Below are 17,605 nucleotides of genomic sequence, written 5' to 3'. Positions count from 1 at the left end.
CAAACTGCGTTTAAATTAACGTGTTAAAGTCCCTTTCTTTGCCCTCACCAGTGCAGCCAAAATCTTCCTGAGCCGCTCTCTGGAGATGCGTCAGCGTGTCCTCGGCCCGGATCACCCAGACTGCGCTCAGTCCCTCAACAACCTGGCTGCACTGCACACAGAGAGGAGGGAGTATGAGACGGCTGAGGACATGTACGAAAGGGCGCTGGACATCCGTAAAAGGGCCTTATCCCCGGACCACCCTTCTCTGGCATACACGCTCAAACACCTGGCCATGCTGTATAAACGCCGAGTAAGACACACGTGCTTTTTGCCCGTTAAACAGCTCATTCTGTTGTCGGCTGAGGATCTGATGTGAGGGTGTGTGTGTGTTTTGTGCAGGGAAAGCTGGAAAAGGCTGTGCCGCTGTATGAGCTTTCTCTGGAAATCAGGGAAAAAAGCTTTGGGCCCAAACACCCCAGTGTGGCTACAGCACTCGTCAACCTGGCTGTGATCTACTGCCAGCTAGTGAGAATGTTTATGCTTTATTCCGTGTCTAAGAGCATGAGTAATAGGTTGCATGAGCAAAGCTAACTGTGAACTTCTTTGTCTTTGTCAGAAGAAGCACGGTGACGCCTTGCCTCTTTATGAACGAGCGCTGAAAGTGTATGAAGATAGTTTGGGCCGCTCGCATCCACGAGTGGGAGAGACCCTGAAGAACCTAGCTGTGCTCAGGTAAAAAAGTGACATCGGCGGTATCACAAGTTTAATCATGTTTGCATCACATTTTAAGATTATTTTTCTTTTGATCTCTTTTGTAAACAGCTATGAAGAGGGTGACTTCGAGAAGGCAGCAGAGCTTTACAAACGTGCAATGGAGATAAAGGAGGCGGAGCCATCGTTGGTGTGTGGGAACGCCCCGTCACGCCACTCCTCCAGCGGGGACACCTTCAGTCTGAGGGGACCTGCTCCCCTCCCGCACGCCCCGAGGTGACTCTGATCAGCCAATAAGTGCCACAAATCAAACATCAGAATTATGATGCATCAAAAAGGGAACCATCGTGGTTTGCATACTGTGATTGTTGTTTAGATGGAGGTTTGAGGGTTGGCGATACTGTACCTGCCAGTACGAGTATGCAGTCTGTGAAACCCGTGTATGTTCCTTTAAGTATTTATTATCTTTTCCAATCTATGCATGTGTGAGAGGAACTGTGAAGTCCTTCGTGTGGGCCTGGAACTCAGGTTTACACTTATGTAAGTTCAACATCAACGAGGAAATCATTCAATAACAGCAGTGATTTATTAACTGTCATGAAATGCCTGCAGGGTTTTGCATTTCCTAAAACCTACACTACGATTGATCAGAAACATTTAGTAGTTTTAAATGTACAGTAGATATTACACTATGCACTTTTTCAAAACTTTCCTATGTTGTCAATAAGGGATACAGGTGTGAAGAAAACCCAACAAATCATTTTTACATTAAGTTTGATAAAAAATTAACTTAAATATTTAAGGAGATTTCTTTGAAACATCTCATAACTCATGATCGTGCAGATTTCTTTTGCCAAGTCTACATCCCTTATTTTCTTACGGTCTCCTGTTTTTTTCACAGAGCTACTGTCTCTAAAATCAAATTTGCTAATTGTGAAAAATTGGTATGTTTATATGCAGTTATGTACGAAAGCCCTAAGCGGACATGCATCCGTACATTTACTCCATTTTCCTGTGAGTAATTTCCGGTTATGTTCATGGTAATGTCAGATGATCATGACTCGTATCCCCAGAGGTGCGAAAGCACAAAACAAACATAGAAACAGGTTACCTCATTAGTGTGGCTAATGGCAGCATGGCATGTCCTGGTCTGTAATATCACAGCGACCAGCCTGTTACCGCCAGATAATTAACCCTTTATCATAAGAAGACAAGCTGTTATATCTCCAGATAATGAGATAAATTAATCTGTTATAATGGAAAAAAACTACCAGAAATTAGTAAATAAAATGTACGGATGTATGTCCGCTTAGGGCTTCCATAGTTAGGTACCATTCACAGTATGTTTACATGAAATATGTTCTACTAGTATTAAGTGCGTTATCCAATTTAAGTGTCCAAAAATGAGCCTGGAGCCCGTATGAGGAAACTCCTACTCTCTGGTACCGAGTTCATACTGTGATTATGGAAACTTAAATATCCTTTAATTTATTCATTCACAAAAATAATTTTAGCCAAAACAAGATGGTGCCACATGAGTACAACAGCATGATGATTTATTGTCTGAATGTACATGAATCCAAAAGTGACACAATGTACCAAAAACGTGTCTCACTGCCAAAAATGTGTCTGAAGTGTTTTTATATGTATTAATGTAAAAGCTGTACAGGACAACAGAAATCACATCAACCTAATGAAGATTGTTTTCCATCTAATAAATACTTTATTGAGACAATGTAAACACTGTTCATCTGTGCTGTTGCATTAGATGTTTTCTTAAAGCTGGGTGAATGACAGCGCTCGTATGTTACAGGTAGGGACACTCGTTCACTAATCCGAACCATAGAAAATACACATTGTGATACATGTTAATGCATTAACAGTGATGTCATTCTAGGTTAAGACACATTTCATTAGAGACTGTGCTGAACAAATTCCCTGTATGTCAGCAAATGACACATTTGACTCTTCTGCATTTTTACTTGGTGTAAAACATTGGCAGCACCTTTCATGCATTTCCAGTCTTAAGCGGTTCGAAGAATTCATTCTGTAATTAGCTTTTTCTTCAGGCTGCTTGTTGTTAAAGAAAGCAATGGAATAGACGTGAGAAAAAGCGTGTCTTAACTGAACAGGCAGCAGCCTACAACTTTCTCATCTGAGCCATCAACTCCTCCAGGCTCTGTTCAGTCTCCGCCACTGTCTCGCCATCTGCTGCGCTCTGGTTCAAACACGAGAAACAAATCGGAATCAAGTTCAGCCAACAAAAATAAGAACAAATAGTGCCAAAATGCAAGGATTAAAATGTTCTATAAATATATGCATATGTTACAGCTGATCCCTTTCCACAACATCATCATTTTTAGGAGTCCTACCCACCTCCCAGCTAAGAAGCAGTTTTCATTTCATATTAAAATGGAATTAAATTAACATTGGAGGCTAGAAAAAGAGAGAAGAATACTAACTTAAATGCAATTTAATACCTTGTGATGTTGTGGAAAAGGTCAACAATAATGTTGTGTATACGTTTAAGCTCTTCAATGTCGTGTTGTGTTGCAGAATACTCACTGCAGCTGGAATGGTGTAAGCCACGGTGATTCCCTCTGGGAGGTCAGGCACGATGCCTGTTGCAGCTTGTAACTCTTCGTCAGTCACCTCTGATACTACTTCAATACCTGCAAACATATAAAACACAAAGAGCCATATGTTGTGTTGTATAATTTAAAAATCCAGGCAACCTGTTACTAGTTTTGTGTTGTTCGTGAGCGATAAGGTCCGGCTCCCTCCCTTCCCAACACTGCCTGTTACAGATCTGACTCTGCTAGCTGCAATCATTGTTTGCTGCTCACCCCAGTCGTTGTCCTCGTGCACGATCTCCTCCTCTTCCTCTACAACTACCACCTTCGGCCGCTCTGCTTCTTTCTTCTGAAAGTGAAAATTCAAACAGACGGACACTGTTAGCTATCAAAACTGGTACAGCCACGTTTAAAAGTCTGTTTTGCAATGAACAAATACTTGAAAACAGTAAGCACATGCCTTGTAGTCTTCCTGTTGCCTCCTGCAGTAGCGGTCATTACACTGTGGGTTTGCTTTCATCACCATGGTGGGGAAGAAGTCCTGCATGGCGTTGTAGCCGAGATAATAACTGACACTGCCAAACTTTAACAGGTACCTGAAAGACAAACAATATGAATTACATGTGTAAAACTTTACACTTTGAGCTTTCTTACAGGTCATATGTAATGATGTCTTACTTGAGGACATTTTGCACCAGGAGGCCTGCGACCACGCCCATTGTTGTTGGTAAGCTCGCAGCACACACACCCTCTCTTTTCAGGGTCTTCTCATCGATGTTAGCTGCCACCACCAGAGGAGGCGCACACTGACAAAGAATATAATACTACAATGTAGCTACTACATTTTTCGCACATGGCAATGATGCAAAAAAAAAGTTAGACAATACTGAGTTAAAACAAAGATGGCGTTTGAGTTTGAAACGTACAGCGAAGCACGCCGTCTCTCCGGGAATGATGAGCTGGATGTGTCCTGATACGGCGTTCTCACTGACACCCGACTCCATCCAGATCTGACCCAGTTCATTACAGGCCTGAGACAAACACAGCAAAATTAATACAATCTGTACAAAAGCAGAGAGTATTTATACATATGTGACAGTGATGCACTCACAGTGTTGATGGCCATTCTGGCCTCAAAGTTGTCGACACAGCTCAGGATCAAGTCCACCGGGTTCCCGTCTTCCAGCCCTCCATGACTGAGAAGACGCAGAATAGTTTGGCATGACAGCTTGTACCAAGAGAATAGTGAAACTAGAATTCGGGGAGTGGGTTTTCTTACCTAATGCGCTCCATAAAATGTGTAAAATTTTCCATTGTAGTGATGTTGTAGTTGTGGGTCTCAAATGACACATCTGGGTTGATGTTCCTGTTGAGAACAACAGAAAACATTGAAGTCAAAACAAACCAGACATTTCCTTTTTTTAGGAGGGAAAGTGGTAAAAACAGTATACCTGAGTGTGTGTTCTGCTGCTTCCACTTTACTGAGGCCAGCCTGGTGAGGCTGGAAGAACAGTCTGTTCATATTGGCCAGCTCTACTTTGTCATAGTCAAAAAGGAGCAACTGTGATGGAGGAAGCATAAAGAGGTTGGGGTAAGCACAGGAAGGTAATCTACTGAACAGGATGGATAGGAATGTGGCATTAAAGATTACATAGAAAGAGGTTTTATTACCTTACCAATGCCACATCTAGTGAGCATTTCAGCTGTCACACTGCCAACTCCTCCAACACCAACCACAGCGACTGTGAATGTCCGGATTTTCTGTCAACAAAATATGTAAATGATTATTCATCCATATTAATAAGGGGAGCGTGGTACGTATGAAGGATATCCGCTATAAAATAACTGATATGTGTATATAACATATTTGTCAAAATGTAATTTTCAGTGCTGAAATTTGGCCATCTGTGGATGTAACAGATCAAGGAACAGGGCAATATTTTAAAGCCAGTAATAAAAACAGCCTTATTATAATACCACTATCATTTCTGCAACCACACACTTAAATACTTAAACACAAAAATTTACCCATAAATATCATACCTCATAATCATCCACGATGCCCATTCTCTTTAAAGCCATTAGTCGACTGCAATGAAAACACAGCTGAGATTAGCCTGTGGTCTGTGCTCTACAGCCATATGGGTTGAGTGACTCATAAGGCGTAGCCCCTCGGCGATATGACAAGTCCATATAAAATATGTAAAAAGACAAAATAATAGAATGAAAATCCACCTGTATGGGTTGGAATCCACGACTTCGGCGCTCATTTTGTCAATTTTCGGTCTGTAAAGTTCCTGGCTTTGAGCATCCTCCATGGCACACTGCTTCTGCTTACACTTTATCAATTCATTTTCCAGCTCTCTCACGCGCAGCTTCAGTTCCTCTACCGTCGCCATTGTATTAAACAATATCGCTAAAAAACACGAACGAAATATAAAGTAACACAGAAAAGTACAAATGAACTATACTGAGGGCTAAATCCGTATAGAAAGTACACGTCTTCACAACTGAAATCAGCTGTCAGGATGTGTGTCCCCGTAAATATTGTCCGTGTAGAAACGGGTCTAACTAGCGTCTCTGTAGTGTCTGTAGTAGTAGTATTTTATTTCAGCTGCATTTTAGGGTTTGGGCTAGTTTGAATTCATTTCCTATTATTACGTTTTTAAACAGTTATATTAAGATATTATCATGAATATAACCGAGTTTATAGGGTTATTATAGTTAATGAAAACCAAGGCTAAAAGTAGCAGTGAAAAAATAGTTTCGTTAACTGAAAAAAAAAAATATATATATATATATACATATATATATATTTTTTTTCAAATCTAAAACTAAATAAAAATTACAATGAACAATGCAGGTAACGCAGCCATTCCCCCCTCGATTCACACTGTGGTTGCTATAGCTACTACTTTGTCCTGATCTGCTTGACTTCTCGCGAGAAACTAGCCTAATAAAAAGAGAGGAGAAAAAAGGCCTAATGAGAAAATGTATTTGATGTCATGCATTCTTTCATCCCACCGTTTGCGAAAATAATATGCATTAATATGTTTTTTTTAGTGTATAATCACCTGAGAATAAGAATCGTTGTATTTATGTAAGCTTAGATTAAGCCCTTTATATCTACATAAGGAGCGGGTCGAGGATATATCAAATAAGAGACATAAGAAGCAGCCTATAATAACTCTGATTTATACAGGACATGACGTCGATGTGTGCATCCGTTAACAATCCGACTAGTGTCAACGCTATCAACACAGCGAAAGTTATCTCAACAATGCACCTGAGAATGATTAATCCACTCGTTAACTGAGACATGGAAGAACAAACAACTCCTGTGCGACAGCAACATAAATTCAGTGTTGACAGACTTCAAAGATATCTGTCTGTCAAGTCACGGGTGTCAAATAATGACGCACTCACTGTCAGGCAGTACAGGTAAGATATACAGAGCTTATTAGTTTTACAGTTTCTCAGCAACGTAAAGCGAGCTATTGTGCAAATGGTGTTTAGCTAACTGATAACATGCTAACAGCTTCCCGTCGGCTGTCTTTTCAGTGCTGGTCAATCGAACCCGACTTTCCTAATCCAAACACCCTCAAACAGCTATGTGCTCAGGAAGAAGCCCCCAGGTGAGCTGCTGCCAGGTGCACACAAAGTGAGGTTCAACAAGTTGCTAAGTTTCTTTACAGCACTGTTGTGTGCAGTCATGTCTGTTCTCCAGCAGGGGGAGAAATGTGATTTGGTTGAGGTATCTTTTTCCCAAACTGTCAAATTAAAGGCAAATCACTATTACAGTAAGTCTATATGTTCATTATATTAAAATTACCATGCACTAATTACATATCTACGGAAGCCCTTAGTGGACATGCATCTATACATTTTATGTTCCCCGTTTTCCCGTGATAACGAGTTATTTCTGGTCGTTTTCTCGAGATCTCGACTTATTTTTCTCGTTATCTCGGGAAAACAAAGCTGCATTTCGCTGCTATAACGGGTTAATTTGGCCCATTATCTCGAGATAACAAAGCTTGTTTTCTCGTAATAACGGGATAATTTTCCGGCGATCTAGAAACAAAACAACAGGCTGGTCACTGTGATATTACAGATCTTAGTGTACCGACTGAATTATTTGATTTCAAGAATCTTTCTATGGATTTACAGTTAAACAATATTTTTTTTACAAATAATATGGGAACTATTGGAAGTGTGATAAGGTTGAGGATAATATAAACAAAGTCTTACAGTATGGGTGATGATTTAGTAAAAGAATGGATGCTCTTTGTGAATTTGTTTTAAGGTGGACAGGGAGTATCGGGTGCAGAAGGCCCTGTTCTCTGCTGGCTTCCCTGTTCCTCAGCCTCTCTTGCACTGCACTGATGCTGAAGTCATTGGAACAGATTTCTACTTGATGCAGCACATGAAGGTTGGTTTGTGCAATTCATTTGGTTGACCTTTACTTTATTTTCTAATCATAAAAGATGAAATTTGGACTTGTGTTTGGCTTCTACATATGTACCTTACTACCTAATATGAGGTGTAAAGTTACATATTGTGATAACTTGCTTGCTTTTTGAGCAGGGGCGTATATTCAGGGATATGCGTCTCCCTGGAGTGCGTGCAGCAGAGAGAACAGCTCTGTATGTGGCTGCTGTGGAAGTGCTGGCAAAGCTGCACTCACTGGACCTGGCATCGCTGAACCTTGACGGGTATGGAAAAGGACCTGGCTACTGCAAGAGACAAGTGAGAGAATACGCTGTCCTCAACGGATCAAAATCACTTCGATACATCTTCTCTTGACTTAGAGTTGTGAATTAAGAGTGTATTGTGTCTCTGAAGGTGTCCACCTGGACGAAGCAGTACACCGCCGCAGCCCACAGAGACATTCCAGCCATGAATGAGCTTTCTGACTGGTTGAGGAAGAATTTACCAGCGAGTGATAACGAGGTCACGCTTGTCCACGGAGATTTCCGACTTGACAATTTGGTATTTCATCCAACAGAGGTACAACTTGTCAAAATATTAATCTTACATATCTGCTTCACATGCCTGCAATGCCTTACAAAGTGTGTTCAATGTCATCAGGCTCGTGTGATAGCAGTGTTGGACTGGGAGCTGTCTACCACCGGGCAGCCTTTGGCAGACCTGGCCTACTTCCTCATGCCTAAATACTGGCCTAAAAGCCTCAACATGCTCAGCACAATGGGCAGCTTAAAAGGAATAGAAGGTAATGTTAACGCAGTACAACGCTAGTACTGACAGGTGGATATACTGTGTAGGGATCGACCAATTATCGGCATCGGCCTTTTTTTTCTTTTTCTTTTTTTGACGGCCAATAAGAGTGCAGAGTCCTCACACACACGGCGGAGAGGAGAAAAAGTTCATTTCGTTGCACATTTTATTTAACTTTGTTTTATTTACTTAATAAAACTTCAGGAAGTTATTTATTTATTTATTTACATTTTCGGTTAACTTTATAAGAGATGCTGCTGACCCTGGGAACTCCCTGCGCTTTTTGTTTGTTTGTTTAATAAACATATGCTTGAAGGCATTTAAACAAAGTTAAGTGTTGGAGTTTGTATTATTCAACGTTTTGACGCCAATATTTTCACTTTTACTGCAAATGAATATCGGCTCCAAATATCGGTTATCGGCCTCCTTGACTTCTAATAATCGGTATCGGTATCGGCCCTGAAAAAACCATATCGGTCTATCTCTAATACTGTGTTCTAACTTCATCTTGTGCAGGTATTCCATCTGTGAATGATTTGATCTCCATTTACTGCCGGTGTCGGGGAATCCCAACTGCTTTGCCGGAGTTGAATTTCTACCTGGCCCTGTCTGTGTTTAAAATGGCGGGCATCGCCCAGGTTTGTTCCTGTTTATGTACAAAGCTCAACTGTGATTTTATCCATCAGTGAAACATAGTAATGGAATCTATCTAAGTTGTTCTTTTACTTTAAATGTGCAACAATACTTTTGTTTTGTCTTATCAGCTACAAAGTGTGTGGGAAGATTTTAATGATGTTTTTATCCATCAGGGGATCTATGCACGCCACCTGCTGGGTAACGCCAGCGCTCCCAATGCAGCCCAGTTCGCCCACTGTGTGGAGCCCTTGGCTAAGTTTGCCCTGCAGCTTGCCCAGAGGTTGGTGGCAGTTATAGCTGCTAGAGTTATGTAAGAAAATATCTGGATGTTTATACATTGGTTTTTGACCAGTACAGTGAGTCAACAGTTTCAATTTGAATATGCTTGTTGTTTGAGCTGGATCTGTGCTGTAACTGGCTGTGACTCACTCTGTTTGACTGGTGTTATTTTTATCTGGGAGCTGCGTCAGACACCCACTGAGGTGACTGTTTAAAGTTTAGTAATAAAGTGTGACTGGATATTGATTCATTAACATAAGATGATTCAGACTTTCTTTCTGTTTTTAATCGTACATTATCTAAATGTGTTGTTATTGGAGGTTATAAAACAGATTAATTCCACCTGCTGACTAAACTTAAGCCAGCAAGTTGGAATTTGGCGTCCCGCTGCTCTCCGTTGACTTTTTAAAGTACGAGGTGTGTTTTTCTTGCCAGGTCCATCACAGGTCCGACAGAGGAAGCTCTGTTCCTCCAGACAGCTAAAGGTCAGGCTGTTCTCCATCAGGTCAAAGACTTCATGAGACAGTACGTGCTTCCTGCTCAGCAGGTCAGTGCAAAGAGCTGCCAGTCACACAGCAGATACTCACTCGCCCAGACGGACTTTTTACTCACACATGAAAGGATTTGAGAAAGCACGTCAGTTCATTCATGCAGTCAGGGCTCATTCATGCAAGTGAAAGAACAAGGAGTCAATTGATTACATTAATTATACTGCACACAGAATCATCACCATTGGGCAGGCATCATAGCGGATTGAATGCAGTGCAGCAGTGACATGACAAATCTTGTTTTTGTTTGTGGGAAGAGTTTTGTGTTTCTTGTGGAATGTGGCATCAGATTTCACAACAGGTTTGTTTCTCCTGCAGAAAAGTACATTCACTCTCTATAAAGGGAAAACACACTGTGGAGGAGATTACAAAAGTAGGAGTCGAGGTCAAAAAGAACTGTTTAAACTTTGGCAATAACATGTAAAAAATGTTGTTTTTTTTGTCTCCAGCAAGTTGCAGAATACTACTCCAAACACGCCCAGTCTCTGCAGAGGTGGCACACCCCTCAAGTAATAGAAGATCTAAAGGTATGTATGGGCCTTTTTTAAATCTGTATTTTTATCAACAGGGTTTATGAACAGTTACCACTACCAGTACAACATGAGCTGAGCACATCTTCCCTTCACTTGCCCCCTGTGCGTTTTAGGAATGATTTAAAGACTTTATTATTAACTTGGCTTGCTCCAACGTATCTTTCAGACCTTTTAAACCCTCATCTTTCACTCACGTCGACAGACCAGTTGCTTCTGGCTGTCCCAACGTCATGGTTGAAGCTCAGTGACCAAGCCTTTCCACTTGCAGCTCCAAAGCTCTGGAGCGCTCTGCCTCCACATGTTCGGCTGTCCTCCACTCTGCCTGTTTTTTAAATCAGACCTCAAAACGCACTTTTATTTCTCTGCATGAGAGTTTTATTTTTTTCCCCTTTTCTATTGGTCGTGACGCTTTTTACTATTTTATTGTCCTGTTGTCTTTAAATTGGTCTTAGTGTTGTTTTTATGGCTTTTATGTTTGATTGCTTTGGTCAACGTTTGTTGTTTTTAAATGTGCTTTATAAGTAAATCTGGATTTAATTGGACAACGTAAACGATGCATTAAATGAAAACACAATAGAAACATGTCTATAGAAGAACTCCAAGAGATATCACTTAAATATCTCTCCGGTTGATTGAGATTCAAGGGTCAGTTCCATTAAATCTTATCTAACCAGTGCACCACCCTTATGAGTCAGCCACACTTTTAAAATCATCTTAATAAAATGTGTTCCTCCAGCTTCTTTAGCTGACATCATCCCTAAATATGCACTCTGAACTGTAAGATAACATGTTTGTGTGTGTCCAGGTGAAAGCCAGGGAGGCGGGGCTGTGGAACCTGTTCCTGCCTGCGGTCAGCGGTCTCAGTCAGCTGGACTACGCCTACATTGCAGAGGAAACCGGACGCTGCCTCTTTGCCCCTGAAGTCTTCAACTGCCAGGCTCCTGGTAAATCATCCTGAATGATGTCACATTAAAGATCATTTATAGGCCAACAATGTTATTAATGGTCACATGACCTTTGTAGGTCCAACATAGATTATATTTTGATAACATCCTCTGTAGCCAGATATAATCCACTCCAACTGTTCAGCTTGTTTTTATCATAACAACTGCCATTTTTCGGTTTAGCCACATGATTTCAAACATAAAAATCCTCCAAACTCTCTTTGTCCTCCGACAAACTGAACCAGTATGATCAAAGTCCTGAAGAGAATATTGTTTTCCAAATTTAGCTCATAGTATCCTGGAAAACAGTGCATGTTTTATGGTGTTTCTCCTCAGACACAGGCAACATGGAGGTGCTGCACATGTTTGGCAGCGAGGAGCAGAAGAAGACATGGCTGGAGCCTCTGCTCCGAGGAGAGAGCCGCTCCTGCTTCTGTATGACAGGTATTCCCGTGCCAAAGTCTTTCTGCATCACGTAAAGTCAAATTAAAGGTGCTATGATAGACAGTGTGACGTGTTTTAATTACAGAAGAACCTTTCAGCACCAATCATCTGCCAAGTTCTGTTCTTCGTTATGGTTTTCTGCCAAACAGACTCTGTAAAAGGATTGTTTGGAAATTCAACATGCCAACAGCAAACACTACATCGCTATGAGTAATTTTTCCCTGTTCTTTCCTATTTGCTTTCACACTGCCTGGAAACAGCGGCCTGCTGCTGCCAGAGGTGATTACAGTGGGTGTGAACCTCTGCGTGGTTTTTCCTAAAAACACAGATGGTGATTAAAACTGATGTGGGGATATTTTTTGTCACCAGTTTGGCTGATTTATAACACTGGATCATGCAACAGGAACCTCAATGTTGTGCTGTTTAAAACATCTGTCTCCTGACGTTGTTAAGAGTCTTCTGCTGTACGGTTTAAGCATGAAGAAGTTGGGGGTGCACTCTAATTGAACTACTCTGCCTATGATTTGACCGTAACACACAGAGCATAAGGAAAGGCAGGCGGGTTGGGAATCTTAAACCTGTCTGGAGTTTCATTCAAATTGCTTAATTTCATATAATTCTAAGTCTAAAAGCAACCAGTAATATCTTAAAATCAAGTCTAAAACTTACTGCATGTGAGCTGAAACAGGAGTGATCTGGTTTCTACATTCGGTGGCAGTTCATTCTTGCTGCTGCGTTTTGGACGAGCAGGCACCGAGATAAAATAAAAGCATTAATAACCCTTTCTAAACCAACCATTGCAACCATTGAATCTGTGTTACAGTATGGCATTATCAGCTGGTTCGGAAACCTAACTGTTAAATCAAAGGCTCAAATATTAAATCTGAAAAAAACGGCAGGGAAAATCATGGGTATGACAGCACCTGTAACTCCCCAAGACCTGTTTGAACAATCAATCCTTAGACTTGCGGATAACATCTTATCTGACACATCTCACGTACTGCACTCTGAATATGTTTTATTGAACTCAGGAAGGAGGTATAGAGTCCCTCTATGTAAGCACAACAGATATAAGCATTCGTTCATCCCACTCTCAGTCAAGCTCATTAATGGGCAGATTGTTCAGGATGGACGGAAATGATCAGGGGCTATGTGACGCTGAATTTGCACAGAGATGAATTGCACTGTATGTGCCTCTGCTGAGTATTTTAATTATTATGTATTGTTCATTGTTATTTTTGACTATTGTATGTGTGTAGTGGAATGTCCTGTCTGCAGCAGACCCCTCTGTCCGAGACAAATTTCTCCCACGGGAGACAAATAAAGATACCTTGACCTTGACCTTGACCTTAAATCAGCGTAACTTAAAAATCTGGTTCCTGGCATTTTGCTGCCCGAAAAAAAAGAGTTTTGGTTTTGTTCAACTGAAGAAAGTTTTTTGACATCCAGCACTTGATGGCTTTGAGGCAGTTTCTGAGGGAGTTGGATCATCACATTTTAATGGTAAACTGTGTCATTGGCATAGTTATGAAAAGAGACATTATGCACACTGGTTATGTATAGGGAGAAGAGAATGGGGCCAAGAATTGAGCCTTGGGGTACCCCACAGGTGATGATCTGCTGTCTATGATGGTGATTTTCCTTATGTACAGAGAAAGTTCTTTTTTTTTTAAGATTATTTTTTGCCTTTCTGCCTTTATTAGATAAAACAGCTGAAGAGTGCCAGGAAATGTGGGGAGTAGAGCGTGGGGGATGACTAAACACCAAATGATCGGCAGACCGGGAATAGAACCTGAAATAGCTTGTTGATAACCAAAAAAGTGTCAACACTGTTTGCATATCACCTGTGAATCGGATCCGATCCACTCATGTTGTCTAACGTTGTCTGTATTGTATATTTTTATCTCAAAGTAGTATATTTCTAACTGTTGTGCCTATTGAATTGTTTTTGTCGTTCTAGGATGCCAATAACATCTGGCAAAAGGGGCTACCGATGAAAACTAGCCTTTTGGCTAACTCGGGTGCATTTACATTTTGTCCGAATGTTGATTCATGTAAATTGTCCCTTTTCTTCAAATAAACTAAAATTAAATTTTTTTTAAAAACTGCGATCAGTGCGCTGAGGACTGTAGCCTCTGTACATGGGGCACCTGCTCTACCTACTGAGCTAAACCACGCCCCAAGAAAGTTCTATTAGATTCATAGAGGTTAAGCCAACTCGGTGCGAGGCCAGAGATTACCCACACACTTTTTGAGATGATTGAGTTCATGGTACACTCTGGTCCTCACGCTATCAAAGGCTGTAAGTTGTGAGTTTTAAGAAGACCTCTGTTCCCTTTCCCAGAGCCTGATGTGGCCTCCAGTGATGCAACCAACATGGAGTGCACGCTTCACAGGGATGGAGACCACTATGTCATCAACGGCAAGAAGTGGTGGAGCAGTGGTATGTCCATTTCTATTTTTTTATTAGTTGTATATATTAAAAAAATTCGATCTACACAACTAAATCTACGGCTCGTAGTGTGCTGCATGTCCCCTTTAAGCAAAGAATGCTTAGAAAAGAGTAAACATGAGAAGGTTATTGTCCATTATGAGCACAAGAGCTCTATTTAATCAAGATGTTGTTATAACAAAGCACGGCAAAGATAAACACTTACTCAAACTGCAAACATATGATGAAGAAAACACAGCTGACTCATACCATAAGCTTTATATAACATGAACAGCGTTTTAATGACCTTCAGCGGTTTTGAATCCATTTTACTCTGGAAAATGTTTCACTTGTTTGCGGCTTTAGTTTTCCCGCAATTTGTTCATTTTGCCTCTAATGAAGCGGTCACTGTAAGCGATTAAACGTGAATAAGATCACTTAATGTCCTTTAACTAAATGTTGATGCAGCTATTGATGTGAATGCCCGTAAAACCACCTCCCTGTTGACGTTACACTTGAATTGTCTTTATGCTGACATTTTATGTGTTTATTCTCTGGATGAAATCAGTGACTCATTCTGCATGAGTCACAACTCCTCCGGTTTTATAGTTCAATGCAGTCCGTCTTTCACGTTAAATTAGTCTTGTTTGTGTTAGCCGGTTGTTAAAACTCAACAATATAATTTTGACACTCCTTAATTAAAGGCAGCAACATCTTAATAGTTTTTTTAGGCCCTTATCAATAAAATTTTCCGAATGGTGTTTTAACGTTTATCTTGCTCCTCCTAAATCTGGAGAAACACGTTCCAGATGTTTCCTCCGACGCAGATGTGGTCGGCGGGTTTGACTTCCACTTTAAAGCTAAACAGTGGGCTGTTGTGTGTGGGGTTTTTTTTCCGAATCTGCACGGAATTCCTTCCTGTTGTTGTAAAGGGAAAGCACTTCTGGTTTCCAGAAATGTGCAGAATTTCCATTTTCCCATCCATGTCTGTCTCACATGAGACTACAGTCAGTCTCTTTCATAACATTTCTCTCTCTTTTCTTTTCTTTGGAAGTGAAATTTCCATCTGTAAAATAAATCCTCTGCGGTTGTGACAATGTCTTCTTCCAGCATGAATATCTCTCTGTTAGGAAGGAATGCTGGCGTCCCTTTACACTTACCGTGACCTTTGGTTGCTTTGGTTGCAGACGGTGTTATTCCTTTCCTTTCCTATGATTCATGTTTGGGAAACCAAATTTTAATTTACAGTAAAATAAGAGTTAAATAATGTAAACTGCTCACTTTCAGTACGGGTATTTCCCAACATGCTGTATTCTCCTAAAGGAGGATGTGTGCATTTGTTTATAATGTAATTTACTGTATCTTTTCCCTTAGAGGATCTGAAAGTGGAAACTGTCCATCTGTGGTTTTTATGCTGTATTTCATTAGATTGTAATAGCTTCTTTCAAATTACCGCAACTTGTCATGGAATGACATACCGTGGAGCAACTTTCTGAGTATGGGCGTGTTCACTTTGATGAAAAAACTCCACGTTAACCACACACTGATGCAGATTTCATTTTTGCTTTCCTTTTTACTGTAAAGTTGATTAGCTACAGTAGATGGGAGGGTGTTCAGAGGTTGCCTGGCAGCTCTGTGGTGTGGGGGCTACATAACACTGTCCCACGGGAGTGATAGTGTACTTTAATTATTCCCAGACTTGTAATCTTTGTTATCTCTGAGCCATAGGCGTTTGTATCTGCATATGAGCTTACACACGCACAGCCGTGCAGGTGTTTAACATTATCAGTGGTTGTGGAACAGAATTCTTATTATTCATCATCATTAGCTTTCAGTGTTTCTATATTTTTATTAGGGATAGACCGATTATCGGCGCCGATATATATATATATATCGGCATCGGCCTTTTTAAAAAAAAAAAAAAAATTATTATTTATTTATTTTTTAATCCGACGGCCGATAAGAGTTCATTTCTTTGCAAATTTTATTTAACTTTGTTTTATTTACTTTATAAAACTTCAGGAAGTTATTTATTTATTTAAATTTTCAGTTAACTTTATAAGAGATGCTGCTGACCCTGGGAACTCCCTGCGCTTTTTGTTTGTTTGTTTAATAAACATATGCTTGAAGGCATTTAAACAAAGTTAAGTGTTGGAGTTTGTATTATTCAACGTTTTGACGCCAATATTTTCACTTTTACTGCAAATGAATATCGGCTCCAAATATCGGTTATCGGCCTCCTTGACTACTAATAATCGGTATCGGTATCGGCCTTGAAAATACCATATCGGTCTATCTCAAATATTTATCTTTCTGGACGAGATAATAAGCCTTTGATTTGATGTTTGATTAGGTAATTTTGAGACGTGTTAGTCTGGCAATGATTTTTAAATCCTTTGCTCCTCTAAAAGGCTGGATGTACATCCAGGTCAAACCTAACTGAAGCCAAATGAAAAGCAGATTCTAGAGGAATTTATTGTTTTTTTATTGATGCATAAGTAAGTAGAGTTGCATAGAAAGGATAACTACTTCCTGTAGGGCGAATGACGGTGAATGACGATTGGTCGATTTCAGCAAAAGCAAGGTTCCAAACCTGCAGCTGTTCTGAACGGCCCGTTTCAGAGGCGACCTTTTTAAAAATGTAATTATGGAAAAACACAGAAATATGCAGCTTTCACTTTTTCACTGTGAACAATAAACACAGAAAAATGTGAAACCCATGCACAATATGAGAATTCATAAATATGAGAAACTTTCAAAAGATATGGCCCAACACACTCCAACACAACAAACGGCACTTCTCCCTCTTCGTCTTCATTCGAAAATATGGTCTAGGTTGAAAAATCCCGAAGTTATCCTTTAAAGAGCCAATCCCTTTAATGGACGGGGAGAAGCTATGCATATCATTATGTGCAACCTATTGCAGCCACTTCGGCGATGTGCGAGCCCGCTGTAACCGTCATCGTAACTCTTACAAACTCACTACTGACTACTAACGTTAAAGTTGCTACTGCTAATTACCACATTTCAAGCTAGCTACGTTTTTAACAAGTTGCCACTAAACGATGGCAGAGACGTGTTTTGTTTCGCGACGGAGGGGGCGGCTGGAGGACAGCGGGAGGAGGATGACTAACAGGTACTGCAAATGGAAAGAATGGTAAACAATGGAAGGGATTTATCTCTTGGTCTGTCTGAGCTTTCCGCAGATGCACTCAGGCCAGATAAAGCTGCAGAAGTGTAAAGCAGTTTGAAAAGTCTTTTATAAAGCGCTTTAACGTTAAACCCCGGC

The 17,605-nt window shown here is 40.5% G+C and overlaps 2 protein-coding genes across 3 annotated transcripts in view; one reads left to right on the top strand and one right to left on the bottom strand.

Annotated features, from left to right (window-relative positions):
* Positions 1–17,605, top strand: part of LOC138595646 (nephrocystin-3-like) — a 32,838-nt gene that overhangs the window by 7,179 nt on the left and 8,054 nt on the right. The window contains exons 25-40 of one of the 2 annotated variants that reach the window (XM_069666981.1): positions 52–292; positions 382–507; positions 599–714; positions 805–969; positions 6,828–6,927; positions 7,570–7,695; positions 7,851–8,012; positions 8,109–8,273; positions 8,355–8,496; positions 9,018–9,139; positions 9,311–9,417; positions 9,834–9,963; positions 10,414–10,491; positions 11,303–11,441; positions 11,778–11,885; positions 14,230–14,328. In XM_069666981.1, the coding sequence (XP_069523082.1) occupies positions 52–292; positions 382–507; positions 599–714; positions 805–969; positions 6,828–6,927; positions 7,570–7,695; positions 7,851–8,012; positions 8,109–8,273; positions 8,355–8,496; positions 9,018–9,139; positions 9,311–9,417; positions 9,834–9,963; positions 10,414–10,491; positions 11,303–11,441; positions 11,778–11,885; positions 14,230–14,328 (2,126 nt within the window). Of the gene's footprint in view, positions 1–51; positions 293–381; positions 508–598; positions 715–804; positions 970–6,566; positions 6,708–6,827; positions 6,928–7,569; positions 7,696–7,850; positions 8,013–8,108; positions 8,274–8,354; positions 8,497–9,017; positions 9,140–9,310; positions 9,418–9,833; positions 9,964–10,413; positions 10,492–11,302; positions 11,442–11,777; positions 11,886–14,229; positions 14,329–17,605 lie in introns of those variants that run through there. The other variant, XM_069666982.1, reaches the window with a different exon arrangement.
* uba5 (ubiquitin-like modifier activating enzyme 5) lies at positions 2,222–5,793 on the bottom strand. The gene is made up of 12 exons (XM_069666979.1): positions 5,502–5,793; positions 5,310–5,355; positions 4,938–5,027; positions 4,718–4,827; positions 4,546–4,632; positions 4,378–4,462; positions 4,193–4,297; positions 3,945–4,072; positions 3,727–3,862; positions 3,540–3,615; positions 3,259–3,365; positions 2,222–2,911 (listed from the first exon to the last, which is right to left on the bottom strand). Exons 1-12 carry the CDS (start codon positions 5,663–5,665, stop codon positions 2,834–2,836), a joined length of 1,212 nt encoding a protein of 403 aa, XP_069523080.1. The 5' UTR covers positions 5,666–5,793; the 3' UTR covers positions 2,222–2,833.

This window comes from Semicossyphus pulcher, unplaced genomic scaffold (assembly GCF_022749685.1).
Source record: "Semicossyphus pulcher isolate SPU_LCO1_2020_fin unplaced genomic scaffold, fSemPul1.0.p SCAF_18, whole genome shotgun sequence".
NCBI lineage: Eukaryota > Metazoa > Chordata > Actinopteri > Labriformes > Labridae > Semicossyphus > Semicossyphus pulcher.
Note: the sequence above shows the minus strand (reverse complement) of the source record. Positions and strands in the feature narration are given on the sequence as shown.

Excerpts from the sequence above, each read along its gene's own strand:
- uba5 (XM_069666979.1), bottom strand. The coding sequence starts at position 5,665 with ATGGCGACGGTAGAGGAACTGAAGCTGCGCGTGAGAGAGCTGGAAAAT. Across the intron at positions 5,356-5,501 it reads GTGGATTCCAACCCATACAG|TCGACTAATGGCTTTAAAGA; the intron begins GTGGATTTTCAT and ends TTTTCATTGCAG. Across the intron at positions 4,463-4,545 it reads CATTTTATGGAGCGCATTAG|TCATGGAGGGCTGGAAGACG; the intron begins GTAAGAAAACCC and ends GCGTCTTCTCAG.